General features: G+C 45.7%; 1 protein-coding gene across 1 annotated transcript in view; it reads right to left on the minus strand.

The window, feature by feature from the left end:
• dnah9 (dynein, axonemal, heavy chain 9) overlaps positions 1–13,559 on the minus strand; it is a 521,732-nt gene that overhangs the window by 493,674 nt on the left and 14,499 nt on the right. The window contains exons 2-4 of the mRNA XM_080209043.1: positions 9,911–10,104; positions 8,009–8,167; positions 1,681–1,811 (exon numbers count right to left, since the gene is read on the minus strand). Of these exons, the coding sequence (XP_080065169.1) occupies positions 1,681–1,811; positions 8,009–8,167; positions 9,911–10,104 (484 nt within the window). The remainder of the gene's footprint in view (positions 1–1,680; positions 1,812–8,008; positions 8,168–9,910; positions 10,105–13,559) is intronic.

The following is a 13,559-nucleotide window of genomic DNA, read 5'->3' on the forward strand; positions in this document are numbered from 1 at the left end:
GTGATATTGTTTGATTAAAACAACAGGGCTTCCAATTTCAGTGGAAAGATTTCGCTTCTCTTGCAGTGCATGTCAACCGAGAGGACACCTGCAAATCCCACAGCCGCGAGCAATAGAGGCAGAAAAATAAAGGAAACAGGAAAATGGACGAAGAAATTAATGGAGCGTGCAATGGCCACAGCTTATTGCTTGTAGCTAGGTTAATATTGCTGCTCAGTAGCATATTTCACCCACATATCTTCTGCAGTGTAAAAGTGTCAGCAGCAGCCAGCTCAACACTATGGTTGGGGAATAATTCCCCAGGCCAGCCTGAGGCAGCAATGGTAACTGGGCAATCGGGGGTCGGGGAGAGGGCAGAATCTCATGGCCTACTTGCGACATTGTGCCCATCTACCCTCCCCATTCTGCCACCAGGTGGTCACCTCTAGAAAGTCCCTAGTCCCTAATGGCTCGGGGGTGGGGGGGGGTGGGGGGGGTGGGGGGGGTGGGGGCGGTGGGGAGGGAGGGAGCGGAATGCAGGAGGTCTGGAAGGCTGACGAATGAACTGATGAGAGATCAGAAACAGTAACACGGCTTCTCTCTCTCCATGGGCAGCACGGTGGCTGTCCACGGAGACAGTGGTTATCACTGCTGCCTCACAGCACCAGGGACCGGGGCTCAATTCCCGGTTTGGCTCACTGACTGTGCGAAGGTTGCATGTTCTCCTGTGTCCGTACGGGTTTCCTCCGGGTGCTCCGGATTCCTCTCTCAGTCTGAAGGATGTGCATTGGCCATGGTAAATTCTCCCTCAGTGTACCCGAACAGGTGACGGACTGTGACGACTGGAGGATTTTCACAGTAACTTCATTGCAGTGTTAATGTAAGCCTACTTGTGACACTAATTAATAAACTTTAATCGGATGCAGCCTGATCTGCCAAGTGTTCCCAGTATTTTGTTTCTAGCTCAACAAAACGGTTTTATAAAGAAACATCCACCCCACAACAGTTCGTATCTGGTCCTCATGTATATCGTGATGTGGAGATGCCGGTGTTGGACTGGGGTGGGCACAGTAGGAAGTCTCACAACACCAGGTTAAAGTCCAACAGGTGTAGATGGAATCATGAGCTTTCGGAGCGCTGCTCCTTCATTAGATCAGTCACCTGATGAAGGAGCAGTGCTCCAAAAGCTCGTGATTCCAAATAAACCTATTGGACTTTAACCTGGTGTTGTGAGACTTCTTACTCACGTGGTGGCACAGTGGTTAGCACTGCTGCCTCACCACGCCAGGGACCTGGGTTCAATTCCTGGCTTGGGTCACTGTCTGTGTGGAGTTTGCACATTCTCCCTGTGTCTGCGTGGGTTTCCTCCAGGTGTTCTGGTTTCCTCCCACACTTCAAAGACGTGCGGGTTAGGAGAATTGGCCATGCTAAAATTTCTCCCTCAGTGTACCTGAACAGACGCCGGAGTGTGGCAACCAGGGGATTTTCACTGTAACTTCATCGCAGTGTGAATGTAAGCCTACTTGTGACTAATAAACAAACTTTAAAACTTTTAATTGAAGTGACAGAGAAAAGTGAAACTCCAAATCAATATAATAATGGGCACAATATTGAAATTAAAAGCTTCCTTTACAGTGCAGCGACATGATCTGGGAGTTCGGAGGAAATTTCTTTAATTATCTGTGGAGCCTGAGGCCTAACCTGCAACGACGTCACTGAACATGGTTTTGAAGACTGGGAAGTAGCTGCTCTCCATCCTCTCCAGCAGCTGCACCATCAACTTCACCTTTCTCGACCGGAGTTGATCGTAAATACATTCCAGGTTGGTGCACCTGAGGCAGGACGGAATCATTCAGCAAATAAAAAAATCATTAGTAAACGCATTAGCAACACATCAGGTTGACAATAAGTTCTGGTGATGTAACAAGGAAACACCTACGGACGCACCCTAGAGATCACCTCGTTTCACAACTCATGGAACTGAACACAAGCAATTTCAAGCAACTGTAGCCAAGATCTGGAATTGGCTGATTATTTCCTTCTGTTTGTTTTCTCGAGAAACCTTTATGATATCGATGACATTTTATTATATTGTGCCCCTTCCTAAGTGGCTTTGGTTCTCTGCTTTCCCAATTTTTGATTGGATGTCAACAAGCTATTTGGCAGCAGGTGGCATCACGTCAGTCTGGGACTCTCTCCAGACGCAATGCTCTCCATTAGATGTCGTGACAGGGAGCAGAAACATGGCTTTTACTCTGCGGTGGCACAGTGGTTCGCACTGTTGTCTCACAGCGCCAGGGACCTGGGTTCAATTCAAGCCTTGAGTCACTGTCTGTGCGGAGTCTGCACATTCTCCCCGTGTCTGCGTGGGTTTCCTCCGGGTGCTTCAGTTTCCTCACACAGTCCAAAAGATGCTGGTTAGGTGCATTGGCCATGCTAAATTCTCCTTTGGTGTACTTGAACAGGCGCCAGAGTGTGGCGACTAGGGGATTTTCACAGTAAGCTCATTGCAGTGTTAATGTAAGCCTACTAATAAATCAACTTTAAACTTTAAAAAGAATACTTCAGGGTGAGCTAAGATCATTTTATTAATCTGACTGCTCGACAAAAACAGAGTGACAATGGGATGGAGTTTCCCTTCAGGGAACATTCACTGCTCGTTTCATCAGTCACGTCCAGCGAGAGAAAGAGAGCTTTTCATTTCTCACAAAGGTTCAGTTTTGTTCATTTCTTCTTGGGCAGTGGTGCCTCTGGCAGAAATTAACATCCTGGAATTCATCAGCACCAAAATGTTGGAGAATGATAAGTTTCCTCCATTACAGAATTACATGAGGCAAATCTTCGTCATAATGCTACCGGCATGAGGAGGCAATGGCCGAGTGGTGTTACCACTCGCCTATTAATCTAGAACCTCAGCTAATGTTCTGGGGACCCGGGTTCGAATCCCGCCACGGCAGAAGGTGGAATTTGAATTCAATAAAAAATATCTGGAATGAGGAATCTGCTGATGACCATGAAACCATTGTTGATTGTCGGAAAAAACCCATCTGGTTCACTAATGTCCCTTTAGGGAAGGAAATCTGCCATCCTTACCTGGTCTGGCCTACATGTGACTCCAGAGCCACAGCAAATACGGGACACTCAGCTGCCCTCGGGCAACTAGGGATGGGCAATAAATGCCAGCAACACCCATGTCCCTCAAATGAATAAAAAAATAGAAGTGCACTAACCTAACAGGCTATGAGGAGTTGACATCACATAATACATTAGAGTTTCTCCATGCATGGAAAGAAGCATCAGCGACACAACTCCAGGTAAATTTTAGGGTGAAAAGCCATGGTGGTGATTCTCCCATCCTGCTGTGCTGATTTTTTTAGTGAAATGGGACAGGAGATTTCAGTGGGATAGATTAGCACAATCCGCACAGGGCATCCAGCTCTAAGCACGTCTCCCAGTGCCAGATTTCCAGCCATCAGCTCCACGCAAGAAATAGGCACAGAGCTTCATGAATTATTTACATAGGGATTTTAATGTTACTTAAATATAATTAGTAGCCAGGGACTGCAATCTTCGAGCTCACTTGCCTTCCCCATCCAGCCAGGAGTGTTTCATTCCAGCAAGGTTTACAGTAGCTCCCCACTTTCAGGGAGCTGGCAGCCCGACTCCGCTAGAGTGTAGGGGGGCAATGAGGGTCCCCCAGAGGTTCGGGCATGGGGGGGATGCCCTCTTGGCATTGTCATCTTGGCAGTGCCAGCTTGTGTCCCCTGGCACTTCCCAAGGGGGTAAAGTGCTAATGCCTGGGGTTATGCTGGCTACCCATTGGGCATTGGGCAGTGCTAAGTGGGCAGGATTTATGAAGGTGCCGGGGAGGACGGGATCGGACCTGGCCCCGGAATGATCAGAGGGCCAGTGATCGGGTCTTGGGGGGGTGCTGAGTGACCCAGCATTGCAGGGGTCATGGGGCTGGCCAGCTCAATTGCTGGCCAGCAGTGGGGAGGCCAGCAGAGAGGGGCCACTGGATAGACGCCCATCTCGGCATTAACAGACCAGCACATGCGCAATGGCCCACTCAGCATTATGCTGCCAGTCTCCCTGGCAGGAATAGGCCTCGCCCTCAGCAGTGCACAGAGTGTGGAGACCTATTTTCAAAATCCCACTGGAAAAAAATGTGATTTACTCCAGTTTTCACACAAATTCAACACTTAGAATTCTTTTGGAAGAATCCCCGCCTATTTTGTTGTGATGTCACTCTGACTAGATGGATCTTCTGTGGAGGCGGATTAATAATACATCTCAGTCTTGAGACAGTCCCCTGTATGGCCAAGTTGCTGTGCTTTCATGGACCAATAGACAGGAAGACCCAGCAGAGGTGAAGCTCCTCGTCCAAAAGGGCAATGCCAGAGATTTCAGCACAGCCTACTAGGTGACATTTCATGGAATCCCTACAGTACAGATGAAGGCCATTCAGCCCATCGAATGTGTACTGACCACAATCCCACCCAGGCCCAATTCCTGTAACCCTCATTTACCCTGCTAAACTCCCTGACATTAGGGTCAATTTCACACGTCCAATCAACCTAACCCGTGCGTCTTTGGAGTGTAGAAGGAAACAGGAGCACCCGGAGGGAACCTGAGGGACACGGGGAGAATGTGCAGACTCCACACAGACAGTCCCCCAAGGCCAGAATTAAACCTAGTTCCTTGCGCTGTGAAGCAGCAGTGCTAACCACTGCGCCACTGTGTCACCTGTGCAATTTGGCAAGGGGATATCAGAAGAGAAAAAAATGCTTCAAATGTGTAAAGCTTCATTGCAAAGAATGTTCAGTGAAGAGATGAGATACAAGATGATCAGAGGATTGGTGATGGCTAACACGAGGGGACATAGCTTTAAATTAAGGGATGGTAGTTATAGGACGGATGTCAGAGGTAGGTTATTTATTCAGAGGGTAGTAAGGGTGTGGAATGCCCTGCCTGCAGCAGTTGTGGACTCACCAACTTTAAGGGCGTTCAAATGGTCAGTGGATAGGCATATGGATAACATGGGAATAGTTTAGGTTAGAGGGTCATTAGATTGGTTCCACTGGTCAGCGCAACATTGAGGGCTGAAGGGCCTGTACTGCGCTGTAATGTTCTATGTTCTATGAGAATCCGTTTTTTTTTGTTATTCTTGATAACATGGATTGAAAAACTAAATGCAATAAATTAAACTGAAGTGCACTTTCAGGTTCTATTTTAGTTCTCCAACACAAGAGAAATATTATAAACACAAAATATTTTGAGTTTACAATAATGCAATGTTCAGCTTATATTTAGCTATTTTGAAGTCTACATTATATTCAACCTTCACAGGCTTGTATATCATAACCATCCACATGAAAGTGCAAATCATACAATTTGTGTCAATGGTTTTCAATCCCATCTGTGTGTGAGTGTCCCTTACAAATAAGGAGCTGGCAGAAAGGAAGCATCAGTTATCTAGAACGAACCATTGCTATCACAGCAGAACTGAGTTTAATGTGCAGAAACAGAAGGAGGTTCTGGGAAGTCAGCAAATACATATCTCCAACCCCTTTGAGTCAAAACAAACCAATTATACTAAAATCAAGTAAACTGAGGGATGAATTAAAGGGGGTGGCCCAATTAAAGGGATATTGGCTTAAACAGATCAGAAATAGGGCAGCACAGTGGCACGGTGACACAGTGGTTAGCACTGCTGCCTTATAGCAATGGGGACCTATGCTCAATTCCAGCCTTGGGTGACTGTCTGTGTGCAGTTTGCGTGCTCAGGTTTCCTCCCACACTCCAAAAATGTGTGGGTCAGGTTGATTGGCCATGCCAAATTGCCCTTAGCGTCAGGGAGAATAGCAGCATAAATATATGGGGTAACAGGGATAGGGCCTGGGTGGGATTGTTGTTGGCGCAGGCTCGATGGGCTGAATGATGGGCTCCTTCTGCACTGTAGGGATTCTATGATTTCAGAAATTAGATTTAAAATATCAAACGAAGATATGATTAAAGGGGTCAATAAGGTACCCCAGCCCCTGTGGTGCCCAGCAAGTATGGAAGCTCTCCCTCCAACGTGCAGAGTATTGGACAGCGATCAGCAGCAGGCTGGTATCCCTTTCCTGACTAATGGAAACCGAGACCATTGAACTGATCTGAATTACTTGCTTTGCCTGGAATCAATGTGGCAAACACGAACTAGGATCTTACTGATTATATCCCTCAGCCTCTGACTGGCTAAACTGTGGATGGGGGAGGAGCACTGCTTTTGTAGACAAAAACCGGGTGGGATTTTCCAGCCCTGCCCACTGCCAGTAGTGTCCAACCCCCTCGAAAGTTCAATGGACTCTTGGCTGGGTCGCTGAATCTCCCACAGTGGGTCTCGTCACAAAGGGGCCAGAAAATCCCAGGCGTAATTGCAATCTTGCATTTGTAGGGAAGCAAAAAAAAGTACACATCAAATTGATTACAGAGTTAGTGCTTATGTCACAGGACAAGCAATCCAGAGGCCCAGCCTTACGATCCAGAGGCATGAATCAAATCCTTCCACGGCAACTGAGGAAATTAATTTCACTTATTTAAAAGAATATGTAATACAAAAAGTAATATGTAATACAAAGCTAATATCATTAATGGAAACCATAGAGCTATAAACTCATCTGGTTCACCAATGTGTTTTCCAGTAAGAAATCCAACAGTCTTTCCTGGCCAGCTTTGTTTGTTACTTGAGATGTGGAGATGCCGGCGTTGGACTGAGGTAAACACAGTAAGAAGGCTCACAACATCAGGTTAAAGTCCAACAGGTTTATTTGGTAGTAAACGCCACTAGCTTTTGGAGCACTGTTCCTTCGTCCACTCACCTAACAAAGGAGCAGCACTCCAAAAGCTAGTGGCATTTGCTACCAAATAAACCTGCTGGACTTTAACCTGGTGTTGTGAGACTTCTTACTGTGTTACTTGAGAGCCAGAGCAGTGTGGTTGACTCTGCAACGGCCTAGCAAACCGCTCAGCTGCATTCAAGAAAGTTGCTCACCAGCACCATCTCAAGGCCAATACAGGTGCTCTGGTTTCCTTCCACACTCCAAAGATGCGTGGGTTAGGCAGTCCATGCTAAAGTGCCCCTTAGTCAGGGGACTAGCAGAGTAAATACATGTGGTCAATGTTGACGCAATGGGCTGAATGGCCTCCTTCTGCACTGTAGGGATTCAATGATTCTATGAGTAAGTGCTGGCCTTGCCAACAATGCAGACAACTCACAAATGAATGAATAAAACAATGCCTTGTGACTCGATTGTGAGCAAAGGAAGGATATTATTAAATTAGAAAAAGTGCAGAAAATATTTGCTACGATAGTTTGAGTTATAAGGAGAGGCTGGATAAACTAGGACTTTTTTCTCTAGAGCGTAGAAGGCTAAGGGGTAATCTTATAGAGGTCTATAAAATAATGAGGGGCACAGATCAGCTAGATAGTCAACATCTTTTTCCAAAAGTAGGAGAGTCTAAAACTAGAGGGCATAGGTTTGAGGTGAGAGGGGAGAGATACAAAAAGGTCCAGAGGGGCAATTTTTTCACAAATCCCAGACATAATTACAAACTTGCATTTGTAGGGAAGCCAAAAAAGTACACATCAAATTGATTACTGAGTTAGTGCTTATGTTACAGGACAAGCAATCCAGAGGCCCAGCCTTACGATCCAGAGACTTTCAGAGGCAGTAGTAGAGGCAGGTACAACTTTGTCTTTTAAAAAACAGTTACATGAGTATAATGAGTACAGAGGGACATAGGCCAAATGTGGAAATTGGGACTAGTTTAGAGGTAAAAACTAGACAGCACGGACAAATTGGGCCAAAGGGCCTGTTTCTATGCCGCAAACCTCTATGACTATGACTCTATAGTTGACAAACACTTACCAGCCACTTAAAAATACAGCGAACAATATTAATAGCAATCTTTTGTAACAGCATTTCTTAAGAGGCCATATTGGTGTAAGTCGCACGAACTGCGGGCAGTTTTCAAGCACTGTTACCTGTTTTTCCAGAACTCCAGCTCCACATTCGGGTTGGGATTGCAGCCTTTAAGCAGAGGTTCAGAGGAGTCTCTTTTGAGCACCTCATTGATCTGGTGACTCCAGTCAATTATAACAGATTCAACAGTATGCACAATCCCTTTGTCTAGGAGTTCACCACTGCAAGGAGATCAGAGAAATATATTAAATATAACATTGACATCTATTTAACTCTGAAGGAGTGGATAATTTGATCTGGCAGGAGTCTTGTCAGATTAAACAAGAGATCTTTTCACCTGTCTCTCTGCCCTGAGTGCTGACTCTAGAGAATGTGATGAGGTTATGGTTTATTCAAACCTTTGTTTGAGGTTTCCAGTAATATTTATACCACTGATTCGGGTTGGGAAAGGAGAGAAATTAGTTACTCCAGTTACTGGCATAAGCTTATTTTTTGAAATTTTTTGAAAATGCCTCCGCAGTTCCTTAATAATTGACCACCTCGACCTCCCCACCACCAGTCATCTTCTGCCCCAGGCCCACTATACCTAATAGTGCTGGAATCAAAATCTAACCAGACATGGAACTGCATATCTGACAGTGGGCTATCAATTAGCTTTGAGCCCAAGACTAATTTCAACTTTAATTTCACCTTTCATTACACAACTTTTTTCTTTGATATTTGGATTAGACACTACGACCACAGAACGTTATCAGGAAGACTTGGCAGCATGGTGACACAGTGGTTAGCACCGCTGCCTCACAGCGCTAGGGACCCAGGTTCAATTCTGGCCTCGGGTAACTATCTGTGTGGAGTTTGCACATTCTCCCCGTGTCTGCGTGGGTTTCTTCTGGATGCTCCAGTTTCTCTGCCATAGTCTAAAATTAGGTTGATTGGCCATGCGGAATTGCCCTTTAGTGTCAGGAAGATTAGCAGGATAAGTACCGGGGGGTGGGGTTATGGAGATGGGGCCTGTGTGGGATTATTGTCGGTGCAGGCTTGATGGACCGAATGTCCTCTTTCTGCCCTATAAGGATTCTATGAAGAGTCAGAGAGCAAATTACTTACCTTATCCCCCATCTTGGGAACACTCGTGCTCATTGCAGGCAAAATGAATTCGATTATTTTTGAATTGCCTTTGTCTTTGCGGCACTGGTTTAGGGATGCATTGATTGGCAGCCAAGTAGTGATGGTAAAACTGCCTGGCCTCTTTCCAGTTGCCATTTCTCATAGATAGAGGCCATCAAAAGGTGAATTGTCCATCCTGTGCACTTCTGGAAGCAGGAGACCCACCAAGACCAAATAGAAGTAGAAGGGAAGGAAGGTTGGTGGGTAGTGTACCTTAGAACATTGCTTACAATAGGATAGTAGCGAGACATCTAGGACAGGGATTTCTGCACTCATTGGAGTAGTCAGGAATTGGAAATGGATCATGGAGCCTTCCAGCCAAATGCCTGATGTAGGTTGCTCTTTCTGGCATTTTCCATATGATGTGACGATCAACACCTTCGAACAATAGAGGGTAATGGTGGAAGTAGGCCATCCAGTCAGGTATGCAGTTCCATGTGTGGTTAGGTCTTGATTCCAGCATTATTAGGAAAGAATGCTCGCCTGATTTTATTTTCCATTGAAGTGATTCAATAAAATACCCAGGGGACACACTTGTCCAAAATGCTGAAGTGACGCTGTCAGTCAGGTCAAAATAAGCAGACAGAGCAAGACCTACCCAAAGAGGAGAGGAGGGAAAGTCAGGCTGTTCCATCATGCACTTCCATAGTTTCAGATCAGCTTTGGGAGAAGCCCAGGAACTGGGCCCCGTGGATGCTTTCATCAGGAAATTAAGAAAAGAGTAGGAGAGAAAAATGCCTCAGAGAATCTCGCCCTTCATCGGAAAGAAAAGTCCTCAAAAACAAAAAAGCTCTTACTTTTTTCCCAGCTCATACAAGGCCCCTGCTCTCTCTGCTCCGACTGGCAAAGGCAGCAGAGTCTTGCCTTTCACTTGGCCTGTGACGACAAAGACGTTGCTCTTCAGGCTGTGGACATGTCGCATGACGTCTTGAGACACAACCTGTGGCCAACAGTTATGATTCCTGCTGTTGGTTAAAACTGGCACCACCACCTAGGGAGAACGACAGATAGCTCTGGTCAATTGAGAATAGTGGAACTCAGCTTTTTAGGCCATATCACTAATGTACATTTGAACTGTTCATATTTACCAATCAGATTATCGCTTCACTAAACCTAACAGTCACTCCACTGCCTTTTACAAAGATACTTTCTTCCCCAATCAAATTCACAGCAACATTTTTTCCCTGCCTCAGAAACTAATCCTCCCTCACTCTACAGAGGCACTATACTTCTTTGGGATGTTCAGTACTCTGATAATTCCCACGCTCTGCATGGGAAATAAGAACATAACAAAATAAGAAATAGGAGCAGGAGTAGGCCATCCAGCCCTTCGAGCCTGCCCCGCCATTCAATAAGATCATGGCTGATCTGTCGTGGCTCAGTTCCACATTCCTGCCCTCTCCCCATAACCCTTAAACCCCTCGCTTATCAAAAACCCATCAACCCGCGTCTTAAAAATATTTAGCGAGGTAGCCTCCACCACTTCAACGGGCAGAGAATTCCAGAGATTCACCGCCCTTTGAGTGAAGAAGTTCCTCCTCAACTCCATTCTAAACCGCCCCCCCCTTTATCTTGAGGCTGTGCCCCCTAGTCCTACTGTCCTTTCTGAGCGGGAAGAGTCTCTCCACCTCTATCCTATCCATCCCATTCATCATCTTATATGTCTCAATGAGATCTCCCCTCATTCCTCTAAACTCTAACGAGTACAAGTCCAGTTTATTCAGCCTCTCCTCATAGCTCAACCCCCTCAACTCCGGTATCAGCCTAGTAAACCTCCTCTGCACTCCCTCCAAAGCTAAAATATCCTTGTGTAAGTGCAGCGACCAAAACTGCACACAGTACTCCAGCTGCGGCCTCACCAATGCCCTATACAGCTGCAGCAAGACCACCCTACTTTTATATTCAATCCCCCTCGCTATGAAGGCCAGCATCCCATTAGCCTTCCTGACCACCTGCTGCACCTGCGGGCTGGGTTTTATCATTAAATGATTTACCGTTTAGGCTCATTGAATGCGAGCTCCCTGGGGATTGGTAATCAGTTAATGGACCCTCTCAGGGTCTTGTTTTATACAAGGCTCATATACCGAGCCCTGGATAAAGCAAGACCCTGAGAAGGCCCATTAACCTTTTAGTCTCTGTTGGGATCTGTTGTGTTTACCACAGGCTTGTGGTTATTGTTTATTTTCATTTTGTGCAATAAAAGCATGGTTCCTTCACAGCCAACTCCTGGAGTTATTATATATACAATATGGGCTGACTCTAGCTCCTAACTGGTCCATCCAAGTGCTGCACGTACAAACTAGAAGCAGGAATAAGCCATTCAGCCCTTCGAACCCATTCCACCATCCGTTTTGATCTTGGCTGATCATCAAATTCAATATCCTGATCCCACCTTCCTCCATATCCCTCGATCATTTCAGCCCCAAGAGTGAACAGGAATTCCTGATTTTTCTCAAGGCTCCCAATAACAGCAGAGAGCGAGACGCCAAAATGAAACTGCCCCATTTTGATACAGATAGAAAACCCAGAGATCCAACAAATGGCCAACTATTTCAAAAAAATCTGACTCAAAGTAGGTCTGCGGGACACAGGTGCATTGAAGGTAAAACATGATCTCTAGGTGTGTCTAACACATCATCACTGGCATCATGGAAAAGTTACAAATATTCAGTGGATTCTCTAGAATTTCTTTCTGAAAAATTGGAGAAAGCTTTAATATATCAAATCAGTACAAGAGCTGCGTGCTGCATGGAAAAGATTTCCAGTTGAGACCTGAAACTTTAAAATGTTGGCTAACGTGATCCCCCCCTCTTTCTGTCTGGTGTTACTTTGATAAGATTCCCAATTAACTCTGAATATCAAGTCTTCATAGGCTTCTGTCCCACCAGCAGTTCCAGCTGTCTAGCTAGATGAAGCTAAAGAACTTCTCAATCCTCAATTTATCTACGCAGATGTGGCTGAGATGATAGAATTCCTACAGTGCAAAAGGAGGCCATTCAACCCATCAAGTCTGCACCGAGCACAATCCCACCCAAGCTTTATCCTCATATCCCCGGGCATTTACCCTAGCTAGTCCCCTGACACTAAGGGGCAATTTAGCATGGCTAGTTTATCCAATCCACACATCTTTGGACTATAAGAGGAAACCCATGGGGAGAATGTGCAAACTCCACACAGACAGTGACCAAAGGGTGGAATTGAACACAGGTCCCTAGCACGGCGAGGCAGCAGTGCTAACCACTGTGCCACCGTGCTGCCCCTGATACAGGAGGATTATTTTATTGGCCATATCTATCAATGGCTAATACATGCTCAATACATTTAGAATGAATATCTGTGATATTCCCATTGCTTTTCGTCTCTGGTTTTACTCCTTTCCCAGGTGTGGCCATGGCTCTGATGTTTGCTAATCTGCTCCAGCCTCAGATACTAATTTTCTGGTCTATTTCAGTGTTTTCCCCATTGCCTGTGGCCTTGCTGTGTTGCACTGGCTGCCTCCCAGTTCTCTGGGAGTCTATTTAATTGTGGCCCCACTTCTTTCCTCTACCCCCCACCCTACCGAGTTCCTCAGCCTATTCAGTAGCTGACTCCTGCCACTGATCAATGTAATCTTGAAACAAAATACTTGTTTCATTTACCAACCTTTTCAAAACAGGAATAAAAATCTTGGCAATGTAAGGGAAAGTAGTAGAGGAGGTCAATCTCAAAAGCGTTATATAATTGGAGGGGAAGTATTAATGACAAGAGGTGAGCAAGAAAGGGAGGCAGAGCATTTAGAACATCAACATTTGTTTATCCATCACTTATTTTTCATGTCTCGGTTACATAAATTATTACCTGAAGAAAAGGTGCAATGGCTAAAAACAAAACCATTAATGATATCTGCAATCTTCTACAGAACAAAAATATGTTCATCAACCAACAATAGGCAATACCATGGTCAATATATAAGTTGTTTTAAATTCGCTCATACAGTTATTAAGATAATTAAAAGGCAGTCTCTCCACTTCTTACAATATCCAGATTCCCATTAGGATTCTGCTTCTTCCTCCCTCAGCTCCTATCTCACCCTGGACCCTTCTCCCATCTCATAGAGCCATTCTTCCCTCCCCACCACTTTCCCTCCACCCCGTCTCCACACACCTACACTGCAGGAAAGTGAATCCTGCAGTACGTGAACAGCAGTCCTCATTAGTTGCCCACATGGAGCTGGCACAGTTGTCAGCACTGCTGCCTCACAGCACCAGGGACCCGGATTCAGTTTCCAGCTTGGATGACTGTGAGGATCTGCTCCTTCTCCCCATGTCTGCGTGGATTTCCCTCAGGGTGCTCCGGTTTCCTCCCACAGTCTGAAAGATGTGCTGGCTTGGTGCATTGGCCATGCTAAATTCTCCCTCAGTGTACCCAAACAGGCGCCGGAGTGTGGCGACTGGGGGACTTTCACAG

This window comes from Carcharhinus amblyrhynchos, chromosome 21, assembly GCF_965287045.1.
Source record: "Carcharhinus amblyrhynchos chromosome 21, sCarAmb.v2.hapA, whole genome shotgun sequence".
NCBI classification, from domain to species: domain Eukaryota; kingdom Metazoa; phylum Chordata; class Chondrichthyes; order Carcharhiniformes; family Carcharhinidae; genus Carcharhinus; species Carcharhinus amblyrhynchos.